Source organism: Neomonachus schauinslandi, chromosome 1 (genome assembly GCF_002201575.2).
Source record: "Neomonachus schauinslandi chromosome 1, ASM220157v2, whole genome shotgun sequence".
In the NCBI taxonomy this organism is placed as follows: Eukaryota; Metazoa; Chordata; class Mammalia; order Carnivora; family Phocidae; genus Neomonachus; species Neomonachus schauinslandi.
Window position 1 is genome coordinate 193,874,905 of NC_058403.1, and position 16,249 is coordinate 193,891,153.

Consider the following 16,249-nt stretch of genomic DNA (forward strand, 5'->3'; position numbering starts at 1 on the left):
CCTTCCCAAACCATCATACATTTGGTTCCCCAAGGTGCCACCCCAACCAACCCTGTCTTTCACCAGCATCGGTGCGGAAGCCCAGAGAGTTACTTTCCTAGCAGCCAACCCCTCCTTGGAGCTACCTCGGGGCCCAACGGCCTGTTCCCTGGAGCAGGGGCTCATAGAGGCATGCAGAGGCTGGTGGCAGTGTCCCCTTGGGCTTTATTGTCACAGCCCTCCCTCAGGCCCTGCTCTGGGCCCGTTCCAGATGCCAGGCGAGCTGGGCCAGCCGTCTCGGCAGGAGTGGGCATGTCTACTCAGAACAGCTCGGGGATAATGTAGTTGCTGTGGACACCGTCAATCAACCCTTCCCCGTTGTTGTGGACAAACCAGCAGGCGACCTTGGTGCCGAAGCTGACATCCTTCCTGTAGTCTTTCTGGGAGCCCCTGGGAAAAAAGGAAAGAGACACTGTGACACACAGAGTGGACCAGAAAGCTGCTAGGCTCGTGGACTTAAGGCAGGAAAAGGGTGTGAAGTTGCTAATTCTTAGAGTCTAGAACTCTTTGGACAAGAAAGAGATCAAATGATTAACTCCTTCTAGGGGGCCGAGTTTGGCCTTTTCCTGATTAGGAGGGGCCTAGAGGGGGCCCAGGACCCCGGAGGGAAACAAGGGTAGGTACCCCACAGGAGACAAGAGCCTGCCGGGCCAATGTGCGTGGAAGGAGAGGGCTCTCTCCTCCTGTCTTGTTACTGGGCAGGGGGAGGATGCCAGTGGAGTGCCCTCACCTGGTGACCGTCAGTCGATGGTTCTTCACCACCATGGTGGCATCTGGCTTTGTGGGGTCAGAGCCTCGGTGGATGTCAGACACTTTAAAGTCAAAGGGATGGAAGAATTGTCCTGGGAACAAAAACCATTCATGCTGTCAGCCCCTGCATGCTACCATCCCCGGCCATCACCAGAGGTCCCACGGCCACTGGCCTTCCAGGGTTGATGCAAAGGCTGACTGGGTGTTGCGTGCTGGGTCCGCAGTGACTGGGACAATCTTTCATGTGGCTTCCCCCCTCTGCCATGTGTCCTGAACAATGTGAAGCTTGAACATTCCATACCCAGCAGCCCATGTGTCTGTGCCGACATCCGGTGACTGTCCACCACATAGAAGCCCAGAAAGTCCTGATGGACAGGATGCTTCTTCCACACCTGGTGCAGGACAACCACAAAAGTAACCCCATCTCCAAAGGAGACCACCATGTTCTTCTTCCTGTTGATTGTCACAGACAGCCTAGGAGAGAAGAGGACGTCAGCAGGTGGCGGCCATGATACAGGGCATTCGAATCCAGGGCATTGTGGGAGGGCCTTCTCCGTACATGGCACCTAAGAACACACGGACTCTGGAACTATCTCAGAGGTGTTGGAGAGAAGATGCCTCATGCGTGTTGACTATGTGCTCTACTGGGTGGATCCTTATTCCACTGTAAGCAGAAACAGGGCTGTCCTGGGAGTCTGGAGACCTGGGATTGAGCCTCAGCTCAGCCACTGGCTTCCTGTGTCTCTCAGAGCTTCCTCGGGAGTGACTGCCCCTGTCCTACCACTAGGCTCCGGGCGACCTGAGGACATAGGAGAGGCTGAGCAGTTTGAGAAGGTTCAAGTTAACAAGCTCAGCCAGAGAAGGTGAAAATGGGGATTAGTGTGTTATCAGATTGTAGGTCCAACTAATGCTTATGTCCAGGCAGCCCTTCCCCCAAGATCAGTCCTGTGAACCGGCCAGCTGGCAATGCTGGCTAGGGCCGCGTGGTCACCCTTCCCTGGGCAGGGGCTGAACTCTGAGGCCTACCGGTCTCTCCCATGACCCCTGTGGATCTTCTGTCCTGGGATGTGTCCACATCCCTCAAAGGCTCCTCAGGCCTTTGGCCTGAAGTGCTCCTCAGAGACCCGGTAGCGGGCCTTACCCATCCTGTGTGATTGTGACAGTGTCCAGCCAGCTGAGGGTGCTCTGTGCAGCTCCGTTCCCCAGGATGATCTTCTCCGGCGTCACCTCCATCCGGAAGTCCATGTGAGCATTGGCAATGCCCAGTTTGCCAAAGTAAGTCTTTCTGGTCTTGGAGTCAGAGTTGCCTCCCTTCTCGCCGATGATCTGCCCGTTAACTGTGAGGCCTGCCAGAGGGATGGGGCAGTGAGGGGCCAGCGAGACCTTCTGAGTCCGGGTTGGTCTTTAGGATGTGCCTTCTCCTCCAGCCAGCCTTGCTGAGTGGCAGTGTGGGGTCCCCAAAGCAAGACCAGGAAGTCAGAGCCAACCCTCTCTGGTCCTAGACACTCCTGGGTCACGCTGGCAGCTGAGGGCCCATGCTGCAGACCTGCCCCTTGTCTGGACCAGGGAGTGGTGTTCAGAGAAAAACTCTGTGTCCCAGACACAGGCTGCACCCGGGCCACCCTCAACCCTAATCATCTCTCCAACACCACTGGGGTCCTTGGTGAGCCTGTGGCTCTAAACAGCCCCCTCAGGGTGTGAGCTACACATGAAGATGATGCATTCTGGGCACAGTGAGGAGCTGGCCCCGGCCCCAGCCTGCAGCCCCGGCCCCAGCCTGCAGCCCCGACCTGTGATGGGGTCCTGAATGAGGCGCAGCACCGTGCCCGGTTCTTCATCGATGTTGAAGCAGATGGCATCGTCTTTCTGCGGGACTTGGATGATGAAGTGGGGGTCCCCATCCACTAAAGACACATCAGAGAAAGGGCTGGCTCACCGTTCCAGGGGGAGCCTCCCCTCCCCTCTTGGCCCCATTGGGAAGACTCCTAACAGGACGCACTGGGCTCTGGGGCCTGGGTCTCACCCCAGGAGGAGCGGGGGGCACTCACCGTAGTAGTAGGGTGTCTGAGGAGGCTGGTAGCTGGCTGTGGATGCAGAGAGAGAGAGAGAGAGAGAGAGAAAGGCTGAGCTAAACAAGCAGGCCAAGGGAGGCACCAGGACCCCCAGCCAGAGTTGGGTTCGTGCCCCTCCCCTTTCTGCTTCCCCAGGCTCTCAAACCACCCCCATCTCCTCAGGACCCCAACCATCTGTCTGTTCCAGAGAGGAGACTCAGGAAGACTCCAGAAGGGAACGTGGCACAGGACCAGTCTCTGGGCAGTGCCTTCTGGGCAGGGGGCTGTGGCCGCGGGCCTGTACTCACTCAGGTAAGCCGTGGAGCGTGCAGCTGAGAAAAGAAGCCAAAGGGCAGTCGTGAGTGGGGTCAGAGGGTTCTCTCTCCCCCAGCCCCATGCCTTCTGCCTGTCCTGGGGTCACCAGTCTCCAGTGGAGCCCCAACCCTGACAGATGGAGGCTTGGGATGGGACTCCTAAGTTAGGCTTTAGAAATGGGAGCATGCCCAGGGAACTCCTTTCGAGAACGGGTGGTAATATGACTGTAATTTCCCTGCCAGGGGCAGGGCATTGTGACTAAAATTGTGTCTAAAATGCAAGCCACGAGACTGTCTGCTTCTCTGTCATGAATAATGTTCACAGCGACACCATCCCACACCCCTGAACTCCCTCTCCCCAGAAGTTCACAGCTGTCTGTTGTCCTTGGTAGTGAACCCCGCCCACACACACACACATACTCATACACACAAGTGTGCACCCCGGTGACTGCATCTGAGAGCCCCGTGCTAAGGGGAGAGCAGGGAGCCAGGCCAGATGTGCTGCTCGGTTTGCACAGTCTGTCGATGGAGGCTGAGCAGGCAGGTGGGGGCTGGGAGGCCCTGCCTGGTGGGGGAGGGGGCTTATTGGGGACAAGGATGCGATTTGATAACGAGAGAGGGGCAAAGTGCTATGAATCCCAGGGAGGGGCCTGGTCTGAAGTCTCAGCTTGGCCGCCTGCTGACTAAGTCCTCCAACAAAGAGACCTAGGCTCTCCGTGCCTCAGTTTCCTCGCTATAAAATGGGAACCATGAGAGGACTCCTTTAGAGGGTGGCTGTGGAATTAATGGAGTGTCAGTGCCTGACGTGAGAATTTGCTAATTTTTGCAGGTCACAGAAGGCTCTCATACTGATTGTCCCTCCTTATTCAGGGGAAGCCACCTCCAAACAGCTGATGAGGACCTGATGAGGCTCAGAGAAGGCAGAGCCCAGACCAAGGTGGCTCATGAGTTGGCAGCAGTGCTGGGACCTGAGTGCAGGTGTCCTAAGGGCCCCTCCCTGGGCTGGGCACTTGGAAAGGCCTCCCTGGTTCTCTCTTGTCCCCCTCCTGGGACACCCGTCCCACTGCTGGCCGAAGCTCACCTTCTGTATCCACAGGCCCTGCAAGGGAAGAGGAGGAGAAATGTGTTAGGATCCACAGACTCCTGGTGTCGGTACAACTCCTACCAACTTGCTGCCTGTCCCCCCGGCCCCAGGCTGTGGGCCTCCGAGCAGACAACTCCTCCCCAACCCCAATGGTATAAACCCTGGAGCCAGGAGCTCCTAGAGGCCAGGGGCCTGGCCTGGCCCAGCTCTTTGCCTCCTGTGCCTCCCCCTGCCAACCCCACATCCCCACGCCCAGGTACAGGGACACTTAGGAGTCCCCTCTTGGAGCCTGGTTGAGCAGGCTTGTCAAGCCTCCAGCACTCGAGGCCTTTTCTCTCACAATCCCCAGGCACATGCTCTGAGCCTAACTTTCAAGCTAGAAGTGCCTCTTCCTGTCTAAATAAACATTTCCATGCTGCAGCCAAAGTCCCTTTCCTTGAAATGACCCCAGGCAAGAAGTCCCTTGACTCATATCCTTTTAGCGACCCAGAGGCTCCCATTCACCCCCCACCCCACTGTCCATGCCGATGGCTTCACTCCCTCCACATCCCCCTCCCCAGCCCTCGGCCAGATTTCCTTCTATGCCCCATGGACCTGCCCCACTTCAGCAAGTCTGGGTCTCGCCAGCCTGGCTCGTTCCTCTTCTGGGCCCCCAAGGGGTTCGAGTTCTAGCCTCCACTCTCCGTGCCCACCTTCTCCAGGCTTGTCAGCAATGGCTGTCTGGTCCTCATTGTCCTCAGGCTTGGTCACCACCATGGAGGTCAGCGGAGTCACAAAGTGGTACTTGAGGGACAGGTCCAGGGCCTGGGCTGTGAGGTTCTCCTTCTCTTCACCATGGGCATTCTTGCTGTGGGGAGGGGCAGCAGTGTCAGCCGGAGAACAGTTCCCTGACTGACGTCCTCTGCTCTGACTCCCAGAACCAGGCCAAGAACCCCAGAGGCAGCCCGGGACTGCTTTTGCCCAGGGTAGAACCCACTAGTGCTCAGAAAAGACTGGTTCACCAGCTCCCTGGGACAGATGGACAGGCTGTGTCTGAAGCTGGGCCTCAGTTTCCCCACTATAAGATATAAGAGGCTTGAAATGACGTCACAGCAATCACTCATGCCAGCATCCATGTGCTGAGCACTCAGCGTGTGCCAGCCCCCACTCCAGGGGCCTTATTGGCTTATCCCACCCAAAGGAAGGCTGACACGGGGCTCTCAAATGGGCCCAAGCTCTGCCTTCTGGGGGCTGGGAGCAAGGGTCCCAGCCTTCAGTCGTGTTCAGCCTCACTATCCCTGTGGGGTGAGGGCTGGGTGTGGGCTACAAGGTACTGAGGCCCGCCCCTGCCCTCGGGGCGCTCCCAGGCTCCTGCTTGAGCCCCACATGTCAGGCCGGGCTCTGCCCCTGGAAAACCATTCCGTGGGGGCTGGGCTGAGAAGAGGGGAAGGCAGCGGGAGCACACGTGGAGGGGCACAGCCCACGGTGTGGCTGAGTCTTCTTCCTCTTGGGCTCCCCCAGAGCATGGTCAGCACAAGGGCAAGCACAGGTAGGTGGTGGAGTGGTGTCAGGGGCGCAGGTGTGGGGCCTGGCTCTGGGAGGGGTCACCAGCATCACCGTTTCTCCAGCAGCTGCTCAATGGTGAGGTAGGCCCAGAGCCGCTCGATGTAGTTCCCAAAAATGTAGTCCTGCTCCTTCAGAGCCTTTTCCATTTCTTTCATGTCCACCTCCTCTGTGAAGGTCAGATCATTGGTGGCCTGAGGTGGGGGTGAGAAGAGGCTTGAGGGCTGGAGGCCTGGACTAGGTGGGCCCAGTCCGAGGGCCACCACTGCTGGACCATCAGCCAGGAGGCCGGAGCCCCACTGGTGCCAATCCCCCGTCCACAGCACACATCCCGGCCCTGGCCCAGCTCACCCCGTGGCCCTTTACATCCGCCTTAAAGTTGTTCATGTCCTCATCCAGCAGGCGCCCAGCCACCACGATCTCAGAGCCATCGTAGAAGTGCTGGTAAGCGTTCTGGGTGAGGTCCTGGATGGCGTTCTCAGGGTACTCCAGCTCCACGCTTGTCAGCAGCGGGGTGGCCACCTCCTCGTAGAAGCCCTGGAGTCCAGAAGGGGGACCTGGCCATCTCAGTTCACAGGGCAGACATGGAGGGGACGAGGTGGGCAGGTGCCCCCTGCTGCCTCCCCCAGGCATCGAGGCCCCCAGGCTGGGCCAGTCCTGGCTCCTGGGCCCCACTTCCTTGTGGCCCTGACCGTGCCCTTCAGTTTGCGTACCCTCAAATGTGACCTTTTGGGGGATTAGGGTCGTTACAGAGGTAATCAAGTTAAAATAGAGCCTTTGGGGTGGGTCCCAATCAATACATCTAGTGTCCTGCTGAAAAGGGAGCAATTTGGACCCAGAGACAGGCGCGCACGCAGGGCAGATGATGCAGAGAGACAGGGAGAAGGTGGCTATCTACAAGCCAGGGAGAGACGCCTGGAACAGACCTTGCTCCCACAGCCCTTGGAGGGGAGCAGCCCTGCCCACACCTGGACCTCGGATTGGTAGCCTCCAGAACGGGGAGGCGGTCCGTTTCTGTGTTGGGAGCCCCCCAGCCGGTGGTACCTTGTTACGGCAGCCAAGCAAACGAACACAGCGCCGCCGGGCCACACTGAGGACACGGCTTACACTAAAGCATTGTTCCCTGCTTATCAGAATTCACATTCGACCCTGTATTTGGTCTGGCAATCCTGCAGAGGAAGCAGGGCTGTTCTGTGTAGCCCAAGGACAGATCAACCACCACTGATGGCTAAGACGTAGCCAGAGGCCCATGTGAGCCCAAGAGGAGGCGTGTGTCGCTTGGCGGAACAGCTGCCTGAGCTCCCCGTTCCCAGAGGTGTGCCAGATGAGGCGTACCTGCAACTGCAGGTTGGCATCCGAATCCTCATAAATGCGCCGGGCCAGCCCGTGGTTCTCCAGAGCCATGCTCTCCAGGAAGTTATAATTCAGATTGTTGCCAAAGCCCAGGTTATACAAGGGGAACTTGCCCCCAATGGCATTGCGTACATTCTCTTGGATTTTTTCGGGTCTGCTTTCCCCTGCAGGAGAAAGGGGTTGTTCACACTCCAGCCACAGGCCAGCAACGAGCTGGATCAGCTCTGTCTGGAGGTATCAGACTCCTACACATGCAGAGCTGGTGGAGTCGTGGCCCCGAGCCCGTGTGGGGGCAGGGGGTAGTCCTTGGCATGGGGAGGCAGGGCCCTGCCCTTGAAGGGCTCACAGGCCATTGGGAGAGCCACCCGCGATCTCGCAGCACGCCCGCTCCTGGGCCTGAAAGCCGGGAGAGGAGAGCCACACCGGCCTGCCTCACCAATGTTGGCATCCCCGTCGGTCAGCATGATGACAATGGAGGTGCTTCTCTCTGGGACTCTCTGTTCCTCCCGGGCCTTGTTCAGCATGTTGATGGCCCTCATCAGCCCATCGTTGATGTTGGTCACTGGCACGCAGACAGACAGACAGCACCGTGAGAGGCTGTCCTCAGGGTACCAGGGTGGAGGAGTTCAGGACAGCAGGCCCTGCTCTTGGGCCCAAGGACCCTGTTGGCCAATGCATGGTGGTACTCAGTAGATACTGACCGAGTGACTTCGTGAGTGATGGATGAATGACTTTCTCTTTCAATGGGGACAAAAGGACAAGCCTCGTGGGGCTGTCAGAAGGTGGCTGTGAAAGCAGTTTGGAAAACTGTCAGACGGACTGGCAGTCCCGCTCACTGGGAGGAGAGGGGAGCCGTAGTGACGTCACTTATCACTCTCTCTAAGAAACAGCCCAGGATGAGGGCTCTCTGTGGCATTATCTTGCTGGGCTTCCCCAGGTGTCGGGGATGCCGGCATCATGGGTTAGAGAAAGGAAGAGTGGGTTCCCCAAGCCCACAAAGAAGACACCCCAATATCAAGCCTGAGACCCGCTCCCCCAATCCCCCCGCTACCCCCAGCTAGGGTCTGCAGGGCTTAGACCAGCAGCGTCTCTGCCCCAAGGCACGAAGAAGGCAGATTGCTCAGGCCAAGGGGAGCGGTAAGCTGCGTCTGCTCTTCCCTCCGTTCTTACTTCCTTGATCATGAATATTCTTCACAAATATCCTTGCCTCCTGGATGTTCTCAGGAGTGGCTTGAACTAAGTCGTCTTTCCAGGTGGTCACATCCCCACTGAACAGAATGAAATTCAGGTAGTCCAACTCTTTCATATCATCCAGGATCTTGAGGAGGGCATCCTTTGTCTGGGAAAGAGACAGACCAGCAGACGAGGGGCTGGAAGGGAGCAGCAGAGAGCCAGCCTTCTGTCCTCCCAGCCCGGCTGGCGTTGGGGCCTGTCCTTTCTGCAACAAAAGGGGGCGGATGCTCTGTGCCCTTTTTTTAAATCCTATCTGTCCCCTTCTTTCTCTTTCGCTGGAAATGTCCGCTTTGTCCACTTAGGAATAAATCTCTCTCCCTCCCCGCCCACCCTCCCCAACCTGCAGTGAGGAGAGTACCTGCTCCATTTTCCGACCATGCATGGAGCCACTGATGTCGATCACGAAGACCACGCTCTTAGGCACCACTGGAAGGCCTTGAGGTGCAAAGAAGTGCACAAAGTAGCCATTGACTATCTGGGAAGGGGAGAGAGAGACTGGAGGCAACATGCCTTTGGCGACTCTTACACATAGAATCCAGACATTCACCAGCTCCCGAAAACAACTGTTCTTTCCCACCCACCATGAGGTGCCACACAAAGGCTCTGGATGGTCTGTCATCCCCAGGCCGTGCAGGAAACTCGGCCTTGGGCTGAGGACCAAGGGTCTGGGCATGAGATGCAGCGGCAGTCCCTTCTGTACCAGCCCCCACTGCATCAGGGCGCCGGAGGATCGACCAGGCCGGCAGAGCTCCTGGGCAGCTACCTGTACGTTGGCCGGGGACTCCCTGTTCACGTCGTAGGTGATGATAAAATTCCCGTTGAGGAGAGAGTCTGTGCAGGTTGGGCACGAGCGCTGTTGGTCCATGCTGGGCTTGAAGGACACGTGGCCCTGCGGGAGGTGACGGAGGGCCTCGCTCAGCTCGGCCAGGGCCTGTTGACTGTGCTCTGCCCTGGGGAGGGAGGCAAAGCCCCCACAGGAGGAGCCCGCGGGTGGGCGCCTGGGCAGTCCAGCTGCCACCTGGCAGGCCCTGGCCTTCCTGAGCACCTCGGGGAGAGGACGTGGGGCCCAGGGCAAACGCACTGCCCTGCAGAAGCCACCAGCCCTCTGAGCGGGTGCTCCTCGGGTTTTGACCGGGAATTCCTGAACGACTAAGGTTTGCTATTCATGTAACATTATTTATTCACTGCCTAGGATGAACAAGGCCCCTGGAATGGCTGGGAGCCTTGGGAACCAGAGCCAACCATCAGCACCAAGAGATTCCCTTTCACCGTCACCCTTCAGGGTGGAGTCGGCAGATCTAAAGGACTCCCTCTGGCCTCAGTGTCCTTATCTGTAAAATGGATAATAACCTGCCCTGCCCACTTCCCAAGGTGGAATGAGACCAGGCCTTATAAATAATTCCCCTGTCCCACCCCCCCCAGGGCAGCTGGGACCCCAGATCATCGGCAGCACTAGCCCTGGCCTCCAGGACCCTCATTCCCGAGCTGGGTGGCCAGGGAGAAAGGATGGCTGTGGTTATTTCCCCCTCCCCTTCTCAGCCAAGCCCTGGGGCTCACCCTTGTCCCTTTAGTGCCCGGGTTCCTGCCCCTGCCCACCCCCAAGGCCTGAGACCACCACCTTTTTCCCTGAGAAGGACTTGGTGAGGGCGCTGCCCAGGAGGTCATTGGTGATGAACGAGGCCTCAGCGTCCAGCGTGCTGATGCCCTGCGGCTCGTAGATGTCTGCCTCGATCTGGAATGGGCAAGGGTAGGGAGGGGTCACCCGGCGACAATGCAGAGGCCAGCCTCCAGGACAAGGCCAAGGGGATGGAGAGGGTCAGCTGAGAGTGCAGGGACAGCCTCCCCATAACCCCTGATGGCTAAGCCTCATGTCTCCCACCAAGAAAATGACCTCAAAGGCTTGTAGACAGGTCGGTGACCCCAAGACTCTCCCACCACCTGGCATCCACTACCCTGAGTTCCACCACTAATGTGTTTCCTTTGGCTTTCAGCTCGGATGCTCCTCAGCGGTGGTGGGGCCGGACCTCTGCGTTCTCGACCCTGCTCGGGGCTCAGCCCCTGGGCCCTTCCCTGAAACAACCGCCCCCTGCCCCGCACCCGCACCCCTGTACGTTCACCCCTGCACTTTCAGCAGGGGTTGCAGGGGTGGTTGATTACCTCAAAGTGCTTGACCAGTTGCTTGGGCTGGACCTTAAGGTACATCTCGTATTTGCCCTTGTGCCTCTTCAGCAGCTCCTCGTAGGTTAGCTCGAAGGTGACCTTGCTGCCCGCAGCCACGTTGACGGAGACGGTGAATTTCTCCAGCTTCCTCCCGGAGGCCCTGAATGGGGTGCCAGACCGCCCTGCAGACTGCACCAGCCCGCCCTTCCTGGGCCCTGGCTCCCGTCCAGCCCCGTGGGAGAGACCCTCCCCTCTATAAAGCCGTAAGCATTACAGGCACATTTTGCTATCATCATGGAATAATAATAGTACTGATAACATGGGCTATTGTCTGCATCTCTGAGAGCCCTTGCAGCCCACACATTCTCCCAAGGCCGGTGGGGGTGGGCAGGGGCGGGGGGCGCTTACTTGACCAAGCCAGCTGTCTTGCCCTGGGACACAGCCTTTTCATACTGCTTCTTGGCAACTTCCTTCTCCTTGACATTCCCGGGGTAGGTAACACCGTCGATGGTCCTGCAAGGAAAGAGAGTTGGGGGCTCATGCTGAGCCAGACCCCCACCGCCACCCCCAGCCTGGAGCCAGCAGCCATGGCGACACCTACAAGGTGAAGTTGGTGACGAAGGCCGTCTTGGGCAGCTCCACATCAAAGGACACCTCCTTGGCGGTGTCGGCGCGGTTGACAGCTCTGGTGGTGACGACATTGTGAGCAAAGCGGGAGGTCACCTTGCAGCTGATCTTGGTACTGTAGACCTCGATGCCATTGACGACCTGCAGGAGGGGACAGTGATCGGCCTCTGGGAAACCAACCTTCAGCCTGACTGCTCCTTCCAGGCTCCCCCTGCAGAGCCCAGAGCCCCTGCCTGGTAAGTGGCCCCTCCAGTTTCCCAGCCACTGTGTCTGAAGCCTGGGTGGCATCCTCCATCTTCACATTCAATTGGCCACCCTGGTTCTGGAATGCTCTGGCCTTTCTGAACCCCTCTCTCCCCCTCAGAGACCAGGGGCTCCTTGGCCGGCAGGGGCCTTGTCTGGCTCCGCCTTTGTGGCTCCCTGTTCCCTGGCCCCACAATCTCCTTAGCTCAGCCTGCCTTGGAGCTCAGCACCAAGAAGCCCCTCAGGGAGGGGTTTTGCACCATGAGAAGGAACTCCATGCTGGGTGGTATTGCATGTGTTGGCGCCAAGAACAAGAGGAGAGGGGAGGAGGAGGGGGAAGGGGGGGGAGGGAGAGTCAAGTCTGACCCTGTCCCTGTCTGTCTCCCACTTAAACGGAGGAGGGGGAGGAGGGGGAAGGGGGACAGGGAGACGGAGGGCAATTGCTCTGCCCCCTTAATTCTGGATCTGTGTACATGCAGCTAGCTGTAGCCGGGGGGAGTCTTATACAAATCCAAGTCTGACCCTGTCTTTCTCCCACTTAAACCCTCTCGTGCTCCCCATCACCCTCAGGACAGTCATCCCCATGGCTCTGAGATCCTCCAGGCAGGTCCTGCCTCTCTCATCATCTGTGCTCCAGACACAACATGTCTCTGGCCCCGGAGCACCTGCCCGAGCTCTTCCTGCTCACCTCCACTTGGAAAGAAATCACATTCACACACACCCCGGCCTTCCTCCTCTCCTTTGGCAATTGCTTGATTCTGTCCCCAAACAGACACTTTTTTCCCGTGCCGAGGGGACTGTGTGGGGAGGGCCTTCGTGTCCCCAACACCTTCTCTCCAGTGGGGGTGGTGGACTGAGGGAAGGTCTAGGGAGACAGCTGGGTCAAGCAGGATATAAAGATGCTTCATGAGGATGTGTGTCTGCAGCCCTGTGCACAGGGGCTGGTACCAGCAAGTGCTGGATAAGTGTCTACGGGAGGCAGGGCTGGTGGAAGAGCGGTCCTGTGCTGCTTCCAGAGAGGTCCGAGAGCATGCTTCTGTGGCACTCTTTCCCAGGAGTCTTGAGTCACATGGGGTCTGCCAGGGCAGGGGGCTGGGAGCTGTTTGCCAACTGGGAGGGACCTTTCATTATGGCCCACCCCTTCTGCTATTGGGCAACCAGCTCCCTTCTGCCCTGCCACACCCCACCCCATGCCTGGTAAAAGTTCTCACCCCTTCCAGGAGGCTCCGTTTCTGCAAAAACAAAGATAAACACAGGAATCAGGCCAAGGCCACTGTGGCCTGGGAGCAGGCTCTGGGCTAAGGCCAGGGTTCAGCAGGGATCCCCCGCACACATACCCTTGGAGGGGCCTCTGGACATAGGACCCTCCCAGAGCCATTTCAGAGTAGGAAGGGCTCTGAGTAGGTGGGGAAACTGAGGCCCAGGTAGGGCAGGTCTCCAGGTTTCCCAGGGGAGCAGGGTTGGGAGAACCAAACCAGCTCTCTCCCTGCCCCACATACCCTGACTCATGCTGCCTTTTCCTGGACCCCAAGCCCCTGAGGCTCCCCCAAGAGCACCCCCACCACTGCTGCACCTCACAAGGCTCAACTCGGCCCTTCCTGGAGTCCTCTGCGCTTGTCTCAGGTGTGGACCTGCACAGCCCCTCAGTGAGGTGAGCACTTTCTGGTGCTTGCCCATTTGACAGGTGGGGAAATGGAGACCAAGGGAGATTTAAGAGCCCAATACTTAGCCCTGTTCCCTGCAGCTCACTGCCTAAACTCCTGCCTCCTCCTCTCCCCACTTAGAGGATGGTCCATCCTGTTGCTTCTGCCCACGTGACAGGCTCAGATGGCAAAGAGGGGACAGACTTACCCCCAGTGGCCGGGAGGGGCTTCTCGGGAAGCCAGGGGCCGCCAAGCTAGAGAGCAGGGCCAAGATGAGGCAGGGCCACCATGCAAATGCCATCGCTGAGCACACAGGCCTGGCCTGCGCTCCTTATATGGTGAGCCTGGTGTTTTCCAAGTGGGGTCACTGACCTGCAGTGTAGGACGGGAAGAGCAGGAGGTGAGTGGCTCCCCGGGAAGCTGGGGTGGGGGTGGAGAAACAGGCCCTGGATCTGCCTGTACCAAGGGGGCCCACGAGGATTGTCAACTGTCAACAGTGTTGGGACGTGGAGGCTCCCAGGGAAAGCAGATGCTGTGTGTTGGCACACGGGCCCGGGGCTCCCTGGGTGTGGGCTCACGGGGTGTAGAGTCACACTGAAAGCCAATGGCATCTCGGCACTGTTGCCTGTTACCTACACCACTGACAAGGCCTTGGGGCTGGCCTCCTGGACAGAAGCCCCCCAGGCTCCTCCACGCAACCAGGGCGCAAAGCCAGGCCCGTCACCCTGAGGCTCCGAACTCCATCGCTGCACCCCTTGCTCACTGTTACCCTTCTTGGGTTCTCGCACCCCAGGGACAGGACAAAGCCCAGGCCCTGCGCTCCAGCCCTCTCTGTGATCTGGCTCCAACTTGCTTTTCCAAACTTACTCTTTTCCCACTGGCATGCCCTCCCCTTCTCGGCATCTCACACCTCTCTTCCTGCCAGCCCTATGTCCTGCCTCCAGAAGCCTTCCTGTCTCGTCCCCTAGCTGACCCCAGACAGCCCTGCTCCAGGCTCCCAGTCTCCGAGGGCCTGCTCCATCATTACCTTTCGTGGAGGCTTGCACGCTTGGGTCCGATCGTCCGTCTGGACTCTGAGCTCCTGGAGGGCCAGGCCCTGTCACATATTCATCCCTGTGGTCCAAGGGCCTGGCCAGGGACTCAGCTGCCCTCACCTCCTGGAGAGTCATTCCCCTAAGAGTCTCCAGGGAGGCTGGAGCTCTGGCCTCCGGGACAATGGGAGCTTCGGAGGCAGAGCCCAGGCCTCTCCTGCGCCACCCCAGGGCCCTGCCAGCCCCCAGACCTTCCAGAGTGGCGGTCTTGTGCCTGCCAGGCACATGCGCTTCTGAGCAAAATGACCCAGTGACCTTCCCATGGGGCCACCACTGAATGGTGTTGAGGAGGCTGCCTGAGCACATGGCAGTTAATTTATGGTGTCCTATGGCCTTGGCTAAAAGCTCCGCACCTGCCTATGAATTGTATAGAGAGAGTTGACTACTGGGATCAGAGAGAGAGCGATAAGGCAGAAAGAAGACTCCATGAGGCAGCAGAAGCTATGAGGAAGAAGTGGTTGGAAGTGGCAGGAGCCACAGAAGCAATGACGGAGAGTTGCTGAGTCGACAAGACGACGTTGGACCGAATGAAGCAACCGCCGAGGGGCCACCACCCATGTGGCAGGCTGGCTGGGGTGCCCATACTCCCCAGGCCTCCGAAATCCTTACGCACCTTTGCTGTCGGCTGGCACCAAGCTCAAGGCCGACTGGGACCCGCCTCCACTGCTGACTCCCGGGAGCAGAGAGAAGACCCCTCCCAGAGCTGCACCACCCAGCCCTGCAGCCTGGCCACCAGGTTCCTGGCTCCCAGGACATCTCGATCGTGTGGTCCTTTTCAGTGCCCATGGTCGCTGACCACTGGGTGACCGGGGGCTGGGGCAGAAGTGCTGTCCAACCGGTATTGTCCAGTGGCTCCTCGGGGCCCTGCAGAGCTTCCCCAGCCCTTTCCTCTAGGTGCCTCCTCATCCCCAACTACTTGGAGTTTGGTGGGAGGGACAACTCGACATAGGACTTCTGACGCTGCTCAACAGGCACTGGAGGGACAGTTGGGCACTTGGAGGGACCCAGAGTCACACGCAAAGTTGAGAATTGGATGGAATCTAAGAGGTCTTTGGGCTCACCGCTTTTCCACTCTTCAGGAAGGCTTTGCTCAGCTCGGGCGACCAGCCGTCTGGCAGCTTCTCCCTTGAGAAGCCCAGGAGGCTCCAGACGGCGCTTGGTCTCTGAAACGTTGTTGGCCAGCCCCTGCCCGCCACCGAGGGCTCTGCGTTCGCTGGGCCTGGGGCAGCCCTGGAGCTCAGCATTTGTGTGATTGATCTGGCTCCTCGTGGGCCTCCGTTGCAGTGGGAACTGGATGGAAAGCCAGAAGAGAAAAAGTAGAAACCTTTGGAAAGGAGAGGCCCATCAACCTTCACCTGAGGGCCAGCGGCTCCCCAAGGTACAGACAGGTTCACCTCCCTGCACCCTGGGACACTGCACTTTAACTGGGCCCCAAGGGCAAGCCCAGGGAAGGAGCCCTGAAGGGATCATTCCAGGTCTCAGCACGAGGAGCCGGTGGGCCACCGTTGCTAGCTCCCTGAAACCACCGCTTCTGGGGAGTGGCCGTCTCTGCCTTTGGGAAATATCCTGGCTCCCACAGCTGGAATGGCAAACCTACAGCTGGAAAGTGGAGCTGAGGGAGAAGGCCCTGGAACTACCTCCGGAAACCCCGTGCCCATGGCTGTAGCATCCAGCAGGACTTCTCCGGGACCCCAGATCCCTATCGATTTCATATGCTCCTTTCATACGCTCATTTTAAGTGATGCTTTGGAATATCTAGACCCAAATCCCCAAAGGCTGTGATCTGCTGCCCAGTCTGACGGGAGGAGCCACACGGGGGGTTAAGCAAACAGATGCTGACACGGCTGACACCAGACAGCATGGGTTCAAATCCCAGCTCTGGCACTTAGGAGTGATTTTGGACAAGTCACCAAACCCCTGTTTCCTCGGCTGTAAATGGACGTGACACAAGCAAGTATCCCTTAGGGCTGGTGGGAGCATGCATTTAATTAACTCAACAAAGACACTTAGAACAGTGCCTGTAGAAGCTGCCAGTGTCCCGTGAGGCGAGCTGTGTGCAGGGGGCGCTCCAGGCGCTCAGAGGGCAGGGGGTCGGGCAGCTGCAGTGAACGGGGTTGGG

General features: G+C 58.6%; 1 protein-coding gene across 6 annotated transcripts; it reads right to left on the reverse strand.

Annotated features, from left to right (window-relative positions):
- Window positions 1–181: 181 nt before the first annotated feature.
- ITIH3 (inter-alpha-trypsin inhibitor heavy chain 3) lies at window positions 182–13,347 on the reverse strand. Of its 6 annotated transcripts, XM_021695194.1 has the most exons (22): window positions 13,248–13,347; window positions 12,608–12,628; window positions 11,128–11,294; window positions 10,935–11,039; window positions 10,524–10,686; window positions 9,985–10,098; window positions 9,130–9,255; window positions 8,725–8,841; window positions 8,304–8,472; window positions 7,570–7,695; window positions 7,116–7,297; window positions 6,132–6,317; window positions 5,835–5,974; window positions 4,931–5,085; window positions 4,236–4,253; window positions 3,149–3,172; window positions 2,838–2,873; window positions 2,580–2,693; window positions 1,931–2,135; window positions 1,091–1,263; window positions 770–881; window positions 182–429 (listed from the first exon to the last, which is right to left on the reverse strand). In XM_021695194.1, the coding sequence occupies exons 1-22, from the start codon at window positions 13,338–13,340 to the stop codon at window positions 300–302; spliced, it is 2,676 nt and encodes an 891-aa protein (XP_021550869.1). In that variant the 5' UTR covers window positions 13,341–13,347; the 3' UTR covers window positions 182–299. The 6 variants fall into 6 exon arrangements, with proteins under 6 accessions (XP_021550869.1, XP_044772807.1, XP_044772811.1 ...); XM_044916872.1 differs by lacking the exon at window positions 4,236–4,253 and having other exon boundaries at window positions 185–429; window positions 13,248–13,340; XM_044916876.1 differs by lacking the exons at window positions 3,149–3,172; window positions 4,236–4,253 and having other exon boundaries at window positions 185–429; window positions 13,248–13,340.
- Between the last annotated feature and the right edge of the window lie 2,902 nt (window positions 13,348–16,249).

What these genes read in the sequence shown, in the direction of transcription:
- ITIH3 (XM_021695194.1), bottom strand. Translation starts at nt 13,340, where the DNA reads ATGGCATTTGCATGGTGGCCCTGCCTCATCTTGGCCCTGCTCTCTAGC. An exon ending in GAGCAGCTGCTGGAGAAACG is followed by an intron (nt 5,086 to 5,834) that starts GTGATGCTGGTG and finishes CCCTCCCCACAG; the next exon opens with CAAGAATGCCCATGGTGAAG. An exon ending in CATTCAGGACCCCATCACAG is followed by an intron (nt 2,136 to 2,579) that starts GTCGGGGCTGCA and finishes TCCCTCTGGCAG; the next exon opens with GCCTCACAGTTAACGGGCAG.